This window comes from Dipodomys spectabilis, unplaced genomic scaffold (assembly GCF_019054845.1).
Source record: "Dipodomys spectabilis isolate Male_0828 unplaced genomic scaffold, ASM1905484v1 ptg000051l, whole genome shotgun sequence".
In the NCBI taxonomy this organism is placed as follows: domain Eukaryota; kingdom Metazoa; phylum Chordata; class Mammalia; order Rodentia; family Heteromyidae; genus Dipodomys; species Dipodomys spectabilis.
Window position 1 is genome coordinate 7,891,881 of NW_024870728.1, and position 17,985 is coordinate 7,909,865.

Consider the following 17,985-nt stretch of genomic DNA (forward strand, 5'->3'; position numbering starts at 1 on the left):
ATTTCTGCATTTATGTCACCTAGTAGTATCCTGAATCATAGTACTTATTATGCACAGACAGTAAAGCCCTGAGTTCCAATCCCAACTTTGCCATTTATGAGAGAGAAATAATGGCTGGCTTATTTCCCCACCCCCTTGAACTTCAGTTTCTTTCATATGTAAATGATGATAAAAATAGCTATCAGTTATAGTTGTTACATTCCCAAATGGATTATCACAGAACTTAATAAACGATAAAGATTTGTTCTAGTATCATAAGGTGCACAGAAATTTAATTGCTCATGTATGGCTCATTGTTTTATCTCCCCTTGGGTCCTGATGGAACTGCTCATCCCAGTAGCTGCCTACTCCCTTGAGGATTTCTGAGGCCTGTGTTGAGCCAATTCAATCGTTTAAGAATTATCTTAGGTTTAAGAATTATCTGAGGTTATGTTGATACTGGTCATTTCAACTGGTCACACAAACATTGTTTAAAAAACTAGGTCAAAGCTAGCAGACCTGTGTTAAGATTAAAAATAAAATCTTCCATGTGTAAAGAGTTGATGCTCTGATAAATAGGACACATTGACTCAAGTTTCTTTGACCCAGCACTCCACCATGCTCTAAAAATCCCATTTTGATGCATAAACATATTGGATAAATTGGCCATGTAACTCCAGCCTAAGTGTATATGAGTTCTATGTCATCGTCTCTCCGTTGCTGAGGAAAAGCAAATATCTTCACCAGGAGACCAAATAGGGAGAGTTGAAGACTACTTTCTCCAAGATTTAATTTTCATCAGATTTTAAGCTAGTTCTTTTTTCCCTTGAGAAATTGGAGAGAATTTTAATTTTACCTGCATGGTTAGAATCATTTTTTTTTAAGTCTCAACAACAGAAATAAATCTCAGCTTATATTCCTTCATCTGCAAGTTTCTTTCCCCTCTGAATTTTCAGGTTGATCAACTGGTCATCACAGAGTTCCCCAATGGTGCTTTCTTAGTGTATTATAATAAAAATCACCTATTTTCATCTCCTAAGATATAATTGGTCTTCCTAAAGGACAAAAACTCTAGTCATTTGCGCTGTCCTTCACCTCTTCAGCTCAAGGCAAGCACTCTATCACTTGAGCTACAGTGCCATTTCTGGTTTTCTGGTGGTTAATTGGAGATAAGAGTCTCACTGACTTTCCTGCCTAGGCTGGCTTTGAACCACAGTCCTCAGATCTCAGCCTTCTGAGTAGCTAGGATTACAAGTGTGGGCTACTAGTGCCCAGCTATTTTTTTTTTTTTTTTGGTCACTAGCAATTAGCAATATATTTGGCACCTGGTAGGTATCACAAGTTACAAGGTGGATAAAATCAGGACTGATAGTTTTACTTAATAGAGACATCAAGGATCTCTTTCATAGTAAGATTCTTTTCTATTCTTAGAGTATATTTCAACATATATAGGTTTTTGGAGGACACATTTCTTTAATAAAATATAGTTAAAAATTTAGATATACATAAATTATTAAAATATATAATCAAGTTACATGGCCAAGCACAGCCATGGTTATGAATTATAAATCTAAGAGGTTGAGAGTTAACTGCTATATTACTCCCTAGATTGGCCCTGTTCATAGACCCTGAACTAATTCCATTCAATTTATCTGCTTTAACAGAGGTATGCTACTGTGTCTTCTTAATGGCAAGAGAATTCCAGTTACATATGTGTGGCATATGTGCAGCATACATGGTTTTAGTGAAAGATATTTTTCTTTTAATAAATCGATACAGTATTTCCATTTGTCCTCAATTTCTTAGCCTCTCTTTCTGAGACCAGATACTGTACAAGGTACCAATAGCTGTGCATAGAATTAATTACTAGAGAAAATTTCTGAATATTAAAATTCATAGTAAAGCAATCAATTCATATAAAATAGGCTGCTACCTTGAAAAAATCCAAGTACACATGATTTTTAGAATACTGCCTGTAATCACGGAACATGGTCTTTTGTGTTCATAATGTATCTTGCATCCATCTCATTGTTACCAGGATATGATAGCACAATTTCTTTGCACTGAAGGCAATGAAGTAAAAGAAATTATTAGCTGAAAAAAACTTTCTTATAACGATAACAACAATAAGATCGGAAGCAACAAGAACCGTCCTCCCCCCCCAGAGTCCCCCACCCCACCCTGCCACAAACCAAAGTATTAGAACACAGATGACATTATCTTGCAATTACTCAAGTTTGTCTGGCAGATTTCATTCTTTTGTAAGAGAGCATTTTATTTGAAGCCTCAAAGAGGAAAAAAAAAGCCAACTGCAGTTTTTGCCACAAAAAGACAGGTGGCGTAAGCATGCAACACTTACAAAAAAAAAAGTGATTATTTTTCTCTGGGCTTCTTTGAAAAAACTCGCCTGTGCTGGGGTTTGTGGCTGAGCTGGTGACGTCAGTGTGGCAGTGCAGACTCAGGCGGCGGCTCCCTATAAGCTCAGGAGCTGTCCGGTGCTGAACTGGTCCAGCAGCTCATCCACTGGACTCGGAGGGACATGCTGTGTGCCTTCTCTGCCATCTAAGAGGTAGGATTGCTCTTCTCTTCGATTTACTGGACAGTTCTAGATTGTGTGTTCTGCCCTCAGTTCCTAGCTGAAAGAAAAAAAAAAAAACATAGGACAAGCTTATGCGGGTAGGATAACTAAATAGCAACCTGATGCTCTTCCAATGCAAGGATATTATCTATGTATGTGTATATGAATGAGTCTGTGATTTACACTAATTGGTAAGAGAGGTGGGAACAGGATGTTATTTATACAATCTATGTAGGGCAAGTGAAAAAGTTAAGGATTTCAGTGTCGGTGCAAATCTTAATGTAAAGTTAACCAAACCTGCTGTTTTGTTTCTTCCCTTGATGTATGTTTCTCTTCTGAAAAGTCAGATAAACAATCAGGGATATAAATTGTATGCTTAATATTCTTAACCGAATGCTTCCAGTGACTCAAAGGCTATTAATCACATTAGTCACAGGGGTAGCCAATTTAGGAACTAGTTATTTTTTTCTTTGGTTTACTTCATAAGATTCTTCCAATTACCTTCTTGATTTAACACTGAAGTGCTCTAAATTAACTACCTGTAAAATTGTTTTTAGAAGTGGTATGTTTTGAAAAGGTTTCTGTTCTTATGTCCTAATTTTAATCCTAGGAAAGTAGCTTAGAATGATGATTCTGAACACAGGCTTTTTCTTATTTTCTGGGTGAAATATTAAATATTAGCTTGGGGCATAGTTGGATGTGATTTTGACTTACAGAGAAATGGTAATTTTGAATACATGGTGAAAACATTCAGAACTGCATAAATTAGTGTTAATGGAGATCGTGCAATGCTTTGCTAAAGATTTGAATTGGAGCAAGTTTTTGTTTTTGTTTTGTTTTGTATCCTAACTAGATAGCTGTTCAAATGAAATACATCTATATGTGTTTTGATGTTTCAGTGTCAATGTTCCTGTCTGTTCTCAGTAGAAAGGTTTTAATAATGGCTTAAAAGGTTTTCATAATGGCTTTCAAGGGAGAAAATGGAGCTTCTATTATTTAGATTTCAGAAAATTAAATTTTAAATCAAATCCTATATGAGTTATAAGAGTGATGGAGACCACATTTTGCTACTTAGAAAAAAGAGCTGCAACCAGAAAAGAACTCTGTTGAATCTTAAAGGCAATAGCTATGTTATCCAAATTCAACTTGAATAAACGAATAGAGGGTAGCATTTGTTAGGCTGGGGTCTAGAAGGGTGAAATGAGCACTCCACTTCAATTCTATGGCTAGATTTAAAGAGAAACGCAAAACCCATGTGGTAAGAATATTTCTAGAGTGCTTCAACAGAGCTGTTTGTAATGATGTTCCTTGAGAATGTTTTCTTTCCAGATGATTATTGAGAAGCTAATAAAAAATGATGCCAGGTACCACAACAGTAATAGAACTTTGTATTTTTCTGGGGTTGGATTTTTTAAAAAAATTGTCCCCCCCTCATTTTTCTTTTTTATGTATGGACTGGGCTAGATATCTTTATTTTTTTCTAGATGACTGAAGAACTTGAAAAGGCTAATACTGCTACTGATGCTTAATATATTGATATTATTGGTCATGTATATATATAATTTGAATTTTTGGTAACTTTAGCTGTGTTGTCAACTTTTTGAAAAAGCATTCCATTTTATCATGCTAGATTGGCATTGTATAGAAATTAAGATCCATATTGGTCTAGAAACATTGAGCTTATTTTTTCCATTGCACAGGGGTAAATGCACTGTATTAAATATGTAAGGTCTTACCTATGTGTATTTGATTATAGAAACTTAGAGTTTTCTCTAAATAATGTGAAAAAAGAATATTTCCAGAGGATGATTTCAGAGAAAATAAGTTCAATAAGGTTTTCAACACTATTGTGTCAAATGCCAATGTTGAAAATTCATTACCCAAACTAAATTATCCTTAAAAAATATAAAGAAAAATGCATAATGTGCTTTCACTTAAATCTATGAATACAATCACTTATAAACATTTACTAATGATAAAGATTTTGAAAATATTCTCAAAAAGCCTTAGTAATTTACTTGATGGGAATCATTTGAATAAAAATATCTATCTATGCTTAAAGAAGCTTCCATAACTGTATACAATTTTAAGCCCCGAAAACAATGACATTACTTACCAGCCAGATCTAATAAGCAAGGATATCTTCTACAACTGATGGCTAATCTTATTCAAAAATTTACCCACATAACTTAAAGCTCATGTATCACATGATGATCCAGCAAAGACACAAACAAGCCTGCAGACTTATTTTACATGCATTTTATTGATAAGTTTATAAGTTATGAGTATTTAAAAAGCCTTTTCCAATGTTTGCAATGCCAAATATAAAACATCTAAAAAGAATTCCTCTTGCTTATTCATATGTGAGATTTTTAACGCTCTGGAGAAAAAAAAATGAATGAAGATTTTTTTTAGTTGGAATATTTGGACATGTTGTCTGTGTTTATCTAAACTGGGAGTTACACAGTGGTTATTTTAAGCTTTCTAACAGTATGAGTCATTTAAGATTTCACAGGTCCTTACAAAAATAGACACAGGCATAAGACAAATGGAATCTGAGCACTCTCAAGTTTAGAAATAGACTAGTTAAGTAAACTTATGTTGGTTCCAAAGCATCTGTTTATTTACTATACACTCTTGAATAATGATAAAAAGTATAACCATTATTTCATTTAAGATAATTATAATAAAAGCACAAGAAGGAACAAGGAACAAAAAGTTTTAAACCAGTTTATTATTTCAGCATGCTTACAGAGAAAGGAATTTCATTGATTTAGCCTAGTAGCTGAGGTCCAGGAAGGCATAAGTTCTGCAGTTTATTAATTGGTAACTGGATTTAATGTGAGAGTGAGAACAAACTATTTCTGAAAAACAAGTGTGACTAGGTTTCATGGTGAAGGCGGTCAGTATAATGGGCTAAAGTGCAAGGTTACATAATTATATTTATTAACATTGTCATCAATGGGTTTCTACAACGAAATTAGATAAGTCTGCAATCTTTATTGCTATTTGTACTACAAATCTTTTTTTAATTTAATTTTTGTCTTTAAGTAGTTGTACAAAAGTATTCCCATTCCACAAAATAGTCTATGGATACCATGAACTCCGTAATCGTAGGTCATAATTATGCATATGCAGCTAACATATTTAAAAACCTTATTTAGCCAATGATTTTAAATAATTATGCTATATGAATAGAAAAAAGTATTTTTTTACTAAAAAGGAACAGCATATGCTAAAAGGAAACTTCAAGTTTTTTAAGTGAGAAATAAAATTTGAGAGATCTGATGTCAGTGGGGTTTTTTTTTGGTGACAGATGAACCAAGCGAATGCTACAGAAGCTTGAAGGAAATGGGCAAAGGATTTGCTAAAGATTCCTATGATTAGCTCGTGAGGATCATAAAGGAACTAAGCCTTAACCTGAGTGAAATTATCTCTGCCACTGTTTCTTTCTTTCTTTCTAGTCTTTCCATTTCTTTTGCTACAGTGGCTTCTAGTGTGTCTCACTTGTGCTAACTCATGTTTTCTATGCTTTAAGGAAATCTTGAGAAACATGCTAGACGCTAAGACACCCCGGCTGGGAGCCTGTCTCTCTCTGATCCATTTAATTGTCCTCATCTCTGGAGCTCACGCCGCCTCATTTCAACGCAGCCAGCTGCTTCGGAAAGAGCCAGACCTCCGATCGGAAAATGGCCCCAAGTTACCGAATCCTGAAATGATCAGGGCTCTGGAGTACATAGAGAAGCTCCGACAGCAAGCCCACAAAGAGGAGAGCAGCCCCGACGACGGCCCCTACCCAGGGGGCGCCTCTGGTCCTTTCCAGCCCAAGGAGAACGGCGGCGGCGAGGACAGCCGTCTGCCAGAGAGCTCGAGGGACTCGCTGAGTGAGGAGGAGTGGATGCGGATCCTGCTGGAGGCCCTGAGACAGGCTGACGACCCTCCCCAGCCGGCTCCCAAGGACAGCAAGGCCTACGCCTGGAGCGTGCCGAAGAGCTTCCCCGCGGACCTGATGGAGGACTACGAGCCGCAGCCGCAGTGGCCCGAGAGGAAGCTCCAGCGCCTGCGGCTCCCGGGGCTGTACGAAGAGCTGTCCCGGGACAACCCCTTCAAACGCACCAACGAGATCGTGGAGGAGCAGTACACCCCGCAGAGCCTGGCCACGCTGGAGTCTGTCTTCCAAGAGCTGGGCAAACTGACCGGGCCCAACAACCAGAAACGAGAGCGCGTGGAGGACGATCCGAAGCTGCTGTACACGGGCGACGAAGATGACCTCTACAAGGCCGGCAACCTGGCCTACGAAGACGTGGTGGGCGGGGAAGACTGGAACCCCATCGAGGAGAAAATCGAGGGCCAAGCCCAGGAGGAGGCGAGGGACAGCAAAGAGAACACCGACCAAAGAGAACCGATCAACGAAGAAACCAAGCGCGCAGCGCAGCCCGGGCTCCAGGAGGAGGAGCAGCTGTCCGGGGACGCCTCCAAGGTGCTGGCCTACCTGAAAAGGTTAGTGAGCCCCGCGGCCAGTGGCAGGCCCCAGACCGGCCCGACGGGGGACAGGCCAGCCAGGCTTCTGCAGAAGCCCCTCGACTCCCAGTCTATTTATCAGCTGATCGAACTCTCGAGGAATCTGCAGATGCCCCCCGAAGACTTGATCGAGATGCTGAAGACCGGAGAGAAGCCCGTGGGCTTGGGGGAGCTGGACCAGGAGTTGGACCTTCCCGTGGACCTCGAAGACGTCTCGGACGCTGACCTAGACCATCCGGACCCATTCCCAAGTAAGATGCTTTCCAAGGCTGGGTACCCCAAAACCCCCGGGCGCGCCGTGGCCGAGGCCTTACCCGATGGGCTCAGTGTGGAGGATGTTTTAAATCTGCTGGAGATGGAGAACGCTGCCAATTCCAAGCCACCGTATTTCCCCAATCAATACAGCCGCGATAAAGGTTTGGCGAGGCTCCCTTACGGTCCTGGAAAACCTCGAACCAACCAGCTTTCCAAAGCTGCCTGGATGCCCGAGGTTGAAAACCAACAAGAACTCTATGAGAATCTGAACGACAAGGACCAAGAGTTGGGAGAGTACTTGGCCAGGATGTTAGTGAAATACCCCGAGATCATGAATTCCAACCCGGTGAAGCGAGGGCCCATTCCTGACTCTTCCGAAGATGACCTTCTGGAAGAAGAGCAGTTGGAGCAGGCCATCAAAGAACACCTGAGCCAAGGCAGCTCCCAGGAGACTGATAAAGTGGCCCCGGTGAGCAAGAGGTTTCCTATGGGCCCGCCGAAGAATGATGACTCCCCGAACAAACAGTACTTGGATGAAGATCTGCTCATGAAAGTGCTGGAGTACCTCAACCAAGAAAAGGCTGAGAAGGGAAGAGAGCATGTTACTCAGAGAGCCATGGAAAATATGTGAGCAGCTCTCTTGAATGGCCCCATGTCCCCTCTTCCCACCCCAGGTGAACCCTCGCTTTCTCCTTAGTGTGTTGACTTCTCTCCTGTGAACACTGTACTACCCTTTAAATGATGTGCAGGCAGATGGCTCCAGGTAATTGGAGAATCTGCTTCATTTACTCTGCGCTGTTCTCTTGTATGTGGATTTGTGTAAATGTTACGACTCCCGGATTTAAAAAAAAAATTCTGTTCTTTATTCAAGAAAGATATCTATGATAGTGTTTAATAGTGTATCTAATGGCCGTGGCATTGCTCTCGTTCATACATGATGAAGAGTGTCCTATAATTCTCTTGGAAGTTTTTAATATTTATTGAACTATTTTGTTACTGTCTGTAGTGTTTTGTGGAGTACTGGAGCAAAAAAAAATCAATAAAGCATTATAAATATGTAGTTTTATTTATAAGGCCTTTTCTATTGTGTGTTTTATTGTTGGTTAATAAATGTTATTTCTGGAGACCTTTGGACTCTTCATTCTGGAAAACAAGAGACAATGTCTGTGCACCAAGCAATGTGGAGACCGAAGAGCAATCTGTCACTGTGCCCAGGCCATGCAGGTAAGCAGTAACAAGCTTAATATGTGATCAAGTCCTCTGCCTAGAAATGCAAACTTTCCACAGCCTACAGCAGCTTTCCATGTGATTTTCCACACACTATTTATGCAATAAGCAATTTGGCATAATATTTATATCTTTTATCTTGCGTGATATAAGTAAAAGACATTAAATCTCCCATATTCACAAACAGTAGAAAGGAAAGAAAGAAGAATGAAGGAGGGAGGGAGGAAGGAAGGAAGAGAGGAAGCAGGAGGAGGGAAGGAGGGAGGGAGAGAGGGAAAATTGCAATGGGCATGGTGATCAGAAATGTTCACAGTTTTGGAAGCAACCTGCCTCTTCCCAGGTGACCTTGCTCCTCAGAGGACAAAGCTGCGCATTAGAGAAGTCAATGGGCACAGTCTTAGTGAGAACACCTAGTCCACATTCCTTGGTGGACTAGGCCCTTGTGCATAATTATTACCATGGATATCTTTGAAGTATAATGGTACCAGCATCTAACCTATCAACAGGGAATCAGCAATGACAATCACCCCAAGAAAACATATACAACAACAAAATAATCAGGGTTATACACAGGAAATAAACAATGACCTGTGTTAGGTACTTGTGGTGTGTCACGCACTATACTAAACCCTTTCCTCCTTTAGTTCATAAAGTGATACACACTGCTATCAGCTTATTTTCAGTCCCTCACGTTATATCTGGGAAAACAAAATGATGATCTCAAAGAAAGTCAGAGTAATGAGTGGCCAAAATGAGTTTCCATTCCATGCTCTGTGGACTGTGCCTGCTCAGACTATGGTTAGGATGGAGAAGGTAGGATGTTCAGGGGATCAAGTTTTGGTGTGGGTTACTTCCAAAGGCTGGCACATATGCATTTCTCTCCTTTCTCCCTCCCTCTCTCTCTCTCTCTGTGAATGTTTGTGTGTGTGTGTGTGTGTGTGTGTGTGTGTGTGTGTTTGTGTGTTCAAGTATCTCTGAACTATCAAAGGACAGTGAGAGGGTCTGGATACCTAGGAAAAAAACACAAAATGCAAGTTTCCCTACATATTCCCAGACTGTTTTTTTTTTTAAAAAAATTCAATTATACCCTTTCTTGGATTCTGGAATCCTCAGGTGGAAGGAAACTTAGAGATGACTGTGTCTACAAAGTTTCTGACATGTGGTTTTTATTCTCCAACACTTAGAAGCTAGGAAGTTGCTATCTTACACAGAGGTGCTTTGATCAGCTAGTTGTAAACACCATTGCCCTCAGATCAGTGGTTCTTTAGATAGCCGAGTGTGTCTTTAACCCAGAGCTAAGCATGGTTCTTACATATGTTTCCTTTCGCATGGGTCTGATACTTTGTTAGACATGGTGTCGGATGCCTGGGACCAGTGGGATCAAATCAGGGCTATTCCGAGTGGAGAGATGCAGCACATTCACGTGACTTAAAGTCTAAGGGATATATTTCTATTTCATGTTTGCATATGCAAGAGGTCATAGCCACACATAACACCTGACCATTGAACACTCTCTCCAACTTCATTTAGTGTACAGTAAGTCTCTCCTTGGATCCTGAGACAACCATGGAACAATTTCCCTGCTAGCCCTATGCAGAAATAAGAACATGGTACATGAATATCTGCCCTACAGAGTCTTGCCTTTGCTATAATCTTTGAGGTTAGGTAATGAGAACAAACTACTGGACAGAAACTGCTAATGAGGCTCCAGGACAGGATTAATATACAGACCTGTGGGCCACAAACCTCACACATCCTGCTGTACCATGCTGCTTTGTTCTTAAGATCTCAGTCAAGCTTGAATTCCATGGTTCCCTAGTAGAGACATTTCAGGAATGAGGATTGGCAGTCAGGAGATATTTGAATTTTAATTGGGATATATATTCCTTTTTTGAATCTTCCCCTTCCCTCCCCCAGACACCAGTCAACAAGTATCTTTGCCTTTTGGCAGTCCTACCATATCCCCAGCTATTGACTCATTGTCACTTATTTCTGATCCAGACTTTTTTTTTAAATACATACACCAGCATGTTGCTCTTTAGCATAAGAAATGAAGCTCTGCCTTGTGGATGACAAATAAATTGGAACTAGGGCAACCTTGTTCCTTTCTCTGCCAGAAGCCTCTTCCATCAGAAATCAGAGGTAGCTTTAGTAGGGCCTTGTTTGTGGTCATTTGGGTAAATGCCTAGAAGTGGGATTGCTGGGTCAGAGGAGAGCTCTATGTTAGTTTTTGAGGAACCTCCATACTGCTTTCCAGAGTGGTTGAACAAGCTTACACTCCACCAACAGTGTAGGAGCATTCCCTTTGGGCCAGCTGCACCCTTGACAGCATCTGTTATTATCAGATTTCTTGATAATGTATATTCTACCTGGGGCGAGGTGGAATCTCAATGTTGTTTTGATTTACATTTCTTTTATGGCCAGAGATGTTGAACATTTCTTCATATGTCTATTGGCCATTTATTTTTATTTTTTGGACGGTTGTGGGGCTTGAACTCTGGGCCTTGGCAATGTCCTTGAGCTCTTGTTCAAGGCTAGCACTCTATCACTTGAGCCACAGTGCCACTTCTGGTTTTCTGGTAGTTTATTGGAAATAAGAATCTCATAGACTTTCCTGCCCAGGCTGGCTTTGAATGGTGATCCTCAGATCTCAGCCTCCTGAGTAGCTAGGATTATAGGCATGAACCACTGGCACCCAGTTGTTACCATTCTTATTTCCTGCATTATTTACCATGGCTAAGATATGGAACCAACCCAGATGCTCCTCAATAGGTGAATGGATCAAGAAAATGTGGTATATATACACAATAGAATTTTATGCTTCCATCAGAAAGAATGACATCATCCCATTTGTAAGGAAATGGAAAGATTTGGAAAAAATCATATTAAGTGAGGTAAGCCAGACCCAGAAACATAGGTTACATGGTTTCTATCATTTGTAATAATTAGTATATTCTAAGATAGTCCCAGTAGAGGATCACAATAGTTCAATAGCTATGTACATATGACCATATAAAATGATGTCACTCACCATGAATTCCAAGATATGGAAGCAAGAAGTTTTTCTTTGCTGTTGTTGTTTTTAATGTAGTGTGTGAAGTTATTTCTTTTTTCTTTTTCTTTTTTCCTTTGGTTTATCCCCTGTATTTGATTTTAGTACCCTGTGTCTTGTATATATGCTTATTTGATCTGGGGAAGGGAAGGAGAATAACAGAATGGTGAGACAAAGAACAAAGGGTGAACCAATGTGATAGACACTATATCGGAAGACACTATATTGGAAATGAACTTTACAACTTGGTGGGGTTTGTGGGGGACGGATAGTGAGAGAAAAATGAGGGAGTAACAATGTTTGACAAAAATGGGCTCATCACCTTACTTATGCAACTGTAACCCCTCTGTACATCACCTTGACAATAAAATTAAATTAAAACAACAACAAAAAGAAATCCGAGGTGGCTGAAGCCCTCCAGGCAGATGCCCTCTGCAGGTTACCATGGAGAGAGAGGACCGGGAAATTATTTGCATTCTCAAACATCCCCACCGTTTGCAGGAGTCCAGGCCTCCATCCGTGGTGGTCAGATGGTGGCCTTGAACTTTGTATGCTCACAAGACTTGCCTTACCAGACCTGCCCGTTCTTCAGCCCACCTAGCTGTCTTGAGGACTATTAGGACTAATCTGGCTGTGCCCTTTGTAACAAGACTTTCAGGCCATCCCTTATTCCCCATACTCAGATAGCCCTTAACTCTCTAAGTCACTTTTCTGGATACCAACTCTTGCTTTAAATAGTCTACACCCTTTTTCTCTATACTTTTTGATAGAGAAAAGTCAGCCATAAGCCAAATGCCTGACACCACCATGTTTTGAAATGTTCTCCTTCATGTCTTCCTCTAAGGGATGCTTTCTCCTGAAATCCCTTTTCTCTCTTGGTCCTTCCTCTCTCCTTCCCTCCCTACCCCCCTCCTTACTTCTTCCCTCCCTCCCTCCCTTCCTCCCTTCCTTCCTTCCTTCATTCCTTTGCTCACTCCTTCCTTCCTTCCTTCCTTCCTTCCTTCCTTCCTTCCTTCCTTCCTTCCTTCCTTCCTTCCTTTCTTCCTTCCTTCTTTCTTTCCTTCCTTCTTTCCTTCCATCTATCATCCTTCCTTCCTCTCTCCCTCCTTCCCTTCCTCCCTACTGGCCCCTCCCCTTTTCCTTCCTTCACTCTCCTTTCTTTTTGGAGATACTAAGAACTGAGCTCAGGGTCCTGCACTGGCTAAGCAGGTACTCTTATCACTTGAGCCATGCCCCCAGCACTTTTTGCTCTTGTTATTTTCTCTCGTAAGTTCTCAGATTTGTGCCCCAAATGGACCATAATCCTCCTATATACGACAGGTATGTGCCACCATGCCTGGGCTTTATTGGTTGAGATGGGGCTGAGGTTGAACTGTGATTCTCCTGATCTTTACTTTCTGAGTAGCTAAGATTATAGGTGTGACCCACCACTTCTGGTCTCTTCCTTGTTTCCTGCACCTGCTCTTTGTATTTTTTTATTATCTCTTCCTCAACAATAACCAAGTAGGAATCTTATCCCAGTAGCTATTGCAGCTTGCCATTGTGGTCATCTACTGCCTCAGGTTATTTTGTTTGTTGATGATAGACAGCAGCTCTGGCTCACTGCCACAGTGTCTAGTTCTGCTTCTATATACGCATTTGGTAATTTCAGTATCTATAAAGATGATCTTTACTGGTATCAAGGGTCCATCCTCCTCTCTCTACTGTATGGCTATGACCTTGAGCTTTTCTTCACTAATAACTGCAACCTATCCTGAACCCCCAATTCTAATCATTTGCTCTAAGGTTCAGGTCCAATATTCCTAACCTTCTTTCCAATCATCCTCCCTCACCGAGTGTAACCCATTTACCATCTTTATACTCTCTCTCATGATCTTTTATCCTTACCACTCACCTTGTCAAGAAGAGTACATCTCATAGTCATTAAAACCACTTCCTTGTAAACAGGCTTAGTGCTCTTCTGCCCCTTGTGTCTCATTAGAATTTCTTTGCTAAAGAATAACTTTAGTGGAGTCCAATTCTCCACCCACTTTCCCCTCTCCTACACCTGAGCATGATTTTATTCTAAAGTCATGTTCATGGCCCTCAGGTAGCCCTTAGTGCTGTCCCGTGATTCTTATAAATCTCACGTTCACTTGGCCTTTCACTCCTTAGACAATGAAATTATTCTTTTCTCTCTGTTTGAGAATCTTCCATTCTGTCTCCAAAATCCATACTCTCAGATAAAGATTTGGCTTTCTGTTTCAGTGAAAAAAAAAAAAAAAGTAAAAGCAACCTCAGCAGAAGATCTACAGTGTCCCGTTTTTCACTTGGCTCCACCTACCTGCATCTGAATGATTTGTTCTCTGCTTTCCTTGCTTTTTCTTGTTTTCCATGACTGCTCTGTGTTTTTGTCTTTACTGACTTTTCCATTTGGATCCATTGGTATCTTATCCTCTTCTTTACTCGAGAGCCTTATTTCAGCAATGTCTCCCTTGATTGCATCTACATTCCCTCCTATTTACTCATTCCTGTCAGCATACAAACAGGCGACTGGCCTCTACCAACCAACCAACCAAGCAGACCAAATCTCTCTCCTGGCCCTCTTCCCCGTACCTACTTCTCTGCATCTCTTCTTCCTTTAACGGAAACATCCCTTCAAAGCATTGTATGTACTCGTTCAAATTCTCAGCTCCTTTTTAGTCAGGTTTTTGCTCCTCTGTGCCACAGAAATGGCTTCTGTCAAGACAGTAATTTCCAAAATGCTAAATGCGACCTCAGTCCCAAGTAGCTTACCCTATATTTTAATCAATATTCTTTGACAATAGTATTTCATACCTTTAAGCACCTTCTTTGTTTGGTGTCCAGGCCACTAAACATGCTTGTTCTCCTTAACTCACTGGCTACATTCTCTCTCAGTCTCCTTCGTGATTCTTTATCTCATTAGACTCCAAACATTGGAGTCCATTGATTTGATGATTCCCACACAAGCCCAATGACTTTTTTTTTTTTTTTTTTTACAACCAACTACTATTGGCTAATAACTTTCCTATTTCTAGGTCTAGCTCATAATATTTCCAGGAACTTCAAATTCATAAATTTAACTGTATTTGGATGACCAATAGGTAGCTCAAGTATGACATGATCATGGAAAAATTCTTGGCTTTCTCCATTGACAAAATTCCAACTCCTCTTACATACTTCTGTCTTGGCCATTCAATTCAAAACTGATGTTTTGTCATAATCATATGTGATTATCATCACTAAATTTGACCTTTGTCTCATAATCCACTCATGAAATGGCTGCAAATCTTATTGTCTAACCTCAGAACATATCCATATTTTCTCATCACTGTCACTTTTATTAACATGGTATTTACTGATCTCTTCTCATGTGAGAATATCCTGGTCTTGATTTTACTTTGGGGTCTATTTGTATTATAGCTTTAGTAGTTCCACAGCAAGCAAACTCTGTCTTGGGTTCTTATCTCTCAAACTCAAAGAATGGAATTTATGGCTAATGAAGAGTGTGAAAGTATAGAATTTATTCAAAAGAGAAAAGAACAGAGCTCTTAGGCAAGAGTGATCCCAATAGAGGGTTGCCTGTAAAGTGGCTGAAACTATGGGTTTATTACCTGAATTGCTTTCCGTGTTGCTTAACTTTTATGATAATTAGGTGTTTGGAATGTGACTTGCTCATTGGTTGGTCCCTTGACTTTCTGATTGGTTGTAGCCGTTCAGCTGTTTGGTTTGAAATTATAGTTTCCATGCCCATGCTTTGCCATGTCTCAGTTCTGGGCTCTCATCCACCATCCTTCTCAGCTACCCCAGTTTCCAAATGGAGCTTGAAGAAGTCACTACAGACCCACCTCAAGATTGTCTTTGCGTTTTTGCTTTCCTCTAGTTCCTCCTGTATGCTATTTCTTCTAATACCTACAAAGGCTTTCACTTGTAACTATTTCAAGTCCTTTTTCAATTATTGGTTTCTTTGTTCCATTCTTCCTTAATCTTCAGCTCCAAAGGACTGCTCTATTCCCTTTGATTTCTTCCTGTTATTTATTTTTTTCTGATTAACAATCATTGCATCTAACATTCTCAATTTATAGTGTAATCTTATTTATTGTCTTCTCTTTTAACACTAGAATGTAATTGTTCCTGAGGGTAGTTAGTGTTTGTTCTATTCATTTTGTTTGTTTGTTTGGGATTTGAACTCAGGTTCTCTTACTTTCTATGTGGGCATGCTACTACCTGAGCCATGTTTCCATTTCTGTTTTAATTATTATGGTAGCTTTCATTACCTAGACCAGTAATTGAGATGTAGATAGTGCAGAGAAAATAGTTGTTGAGTAAGTGACTGGGGGAATGGGGAAATGAGAGATGGAATAAAGACGAGAAAATAGAAGAAATGAGCAGAGAGTCAATGTGAATTGGCCACAGTGCAAAGCAGTAAATCTTTACTAACAGAACAATGAAGACCTGGTGTGTATACAAGTTTATGTTATAAATTATTTTATAATATCAATTACATCGATGATTTTTTATCACATCCAAACAGACTTGATAAGACTTAACGTATACACAAAATGAAATCAATGGGAGAAATAAAATTCTCAATCTAGATTATATGGAGCTTATATAATTGCCTCTGTAACTTTTTACAAGTGCTTGTGAAAACTAGGCCCAGCTCTAGTTTTGGTTTAGTTTGGGCATTAACAGAAGGGGCCATTCTAGGATTTGGCAACACTCTTAGGTGCTATAGATTTCTAGCTTAACAAAATTATAGTTATTTTGGCTTTTAAAAAATCAACATAGGTAAGAATTATAGTTATTTTGCTCCATAGAAGAAAACAAATTACTGTTGTAATCGTACCATGGAGCTTAGTCTCATGTGGGTAAAAGTTGTACCATCCAGAATCCATAGCCACAACAGCTAATGCTACTTATTCTGAGGTTATTATTTGTGACAGGTGGAAGGCTAGGAATCTTTGTGGGCTTTGATCAGGGAACTTCTGATGGGTGAAAAGAATTAAGCAGTGAGAAGCCATGGGTGTTTTCCTGTCTTTTCATCTAGAATAAAGATGATAAATTGTCTCCACATGTTCAAATAGTATTACCTTAGATGTTGACTTTAACAACCATTGGTAGTTTTTTGTTTGCTTGTTTGTTTCTTCTTGGAGGACTAAAGCCACTTACACGTGCATGGTTGCTTCCTATTTGCCTGAATTTACTCTACTTTCAACTCTCAGGACATTTGTACACAAAAATGTATTGTGGATACCTGGATGTTTGCTATTTTACTCATGAGATTATTATCATGCAGGTGACTCCTATGTCAGGGGGCAATGGGGAGTGGGCAGACTGGGTAAGGAGCAAGTCAGTGTCTAAGGCAAAGATGTGGTACCCACGCTGGCATTTCTGGTTGCTCCAACACAGACTTGCATCAGGGTGCTATTTATATTTAGTCATCAGTGCTCACTGCAAACTCCTTTGTTCCCTTTCCTCAGCATTCACAGTAGGTTTCTCTTACCTCCATTGCAATATATATTTTTCCTCAAACTTGCCATTAGCTGTGGCTAACCACATAGCTGTGTGCTTGTGCCATTTATTAAATTATAAGCACTTTGAGGTCAAGGTCTGGATCTGATGCCCTCTCAATATCCTCTTCAATGTTCACCATGATGCCCCTTCCATGTGCACTGCTCAGAACGTGTGTCGAGTGAAGTGAGCAGATGCTATTAAACAGACCTTCCTCTCTGCTGTATTGTGCCTTACAGAGCCTTGCATGTTCCTTCTGTAAGCTCAGCTCAATTCAACACAGAAGAATGAAGACTTTACAACACACTCCACATAAGCACTGGCGGGGCTCTTGACCTTGGCATTTCAGAACAAGGAAAATTGTAGAATGATGCCACGTCTTAAAGCATATCTAGTTTAATCCCTGGCGTCATTTGAGTTTGTACTCTATCCGAAGTTCCATTGCTGCTATCCCTAGTTAACAGGTCAATTTTAAATCCCAAGATCTAGAAACACCCAACACCTGGCTTTTGTAAACACTTTTCTTTCCTGTCACCTGACTAGACAAGTTCAGGCTACTGCCATAAAAATGTAGCCTTTCCAATGGAGACTGGCATGTAGAAGGAGTCATTCATCAAAGCTCAAAGAGCTTTAATTCCAGAAAGTTCTCTTGACTTGAAACTTTTCTCTTGACTGAAACTTTTACTTGAACAACAAATTCTGACTTAAGTAGGCATTTAGTCTAGAGTCTGAAGGTAGAGAAATTTTCTTACCTTGCCAGGCTGTGGTAAGAATGTAATGACAAGGTTTATTAACTGTTTGAGAGTTCCTCGGTCAAAGTACTTGCTTAATAAGGTAAAATTTCCCAATCAACCACCGT

At 40.0% G+C, this 17,985-nt stretch overlaps 1 protein-coding gene and 1 long non-coding RNA gene across 2 annotated transcripts in view; one reads left to right on the forward strand and one right to left on the reverse strand.

The window, feature by feature from the left end:
* The window catches only part of LOC122107494, a 337,519-nt gene that overhangs the window by 145,042 nt on the left and 174,492 nt on the right, over positions 1-17,985 (reverse strand). The window lies entirely within an intron of this gene.
* Scg2 (secretogranin II) lies at positions 6,111-8,317 on the forward strand. Its single transcript, XM_042679256.1, has one exon. The coding sequence runs from the start codon at positions 6,111-6,113 to the stop codon at positions 7,962-7,964; it is 1,854 nt and encodes a 617-aa protein (XP_042535190.1). The 3' UTR covers positions 7,965-8,317.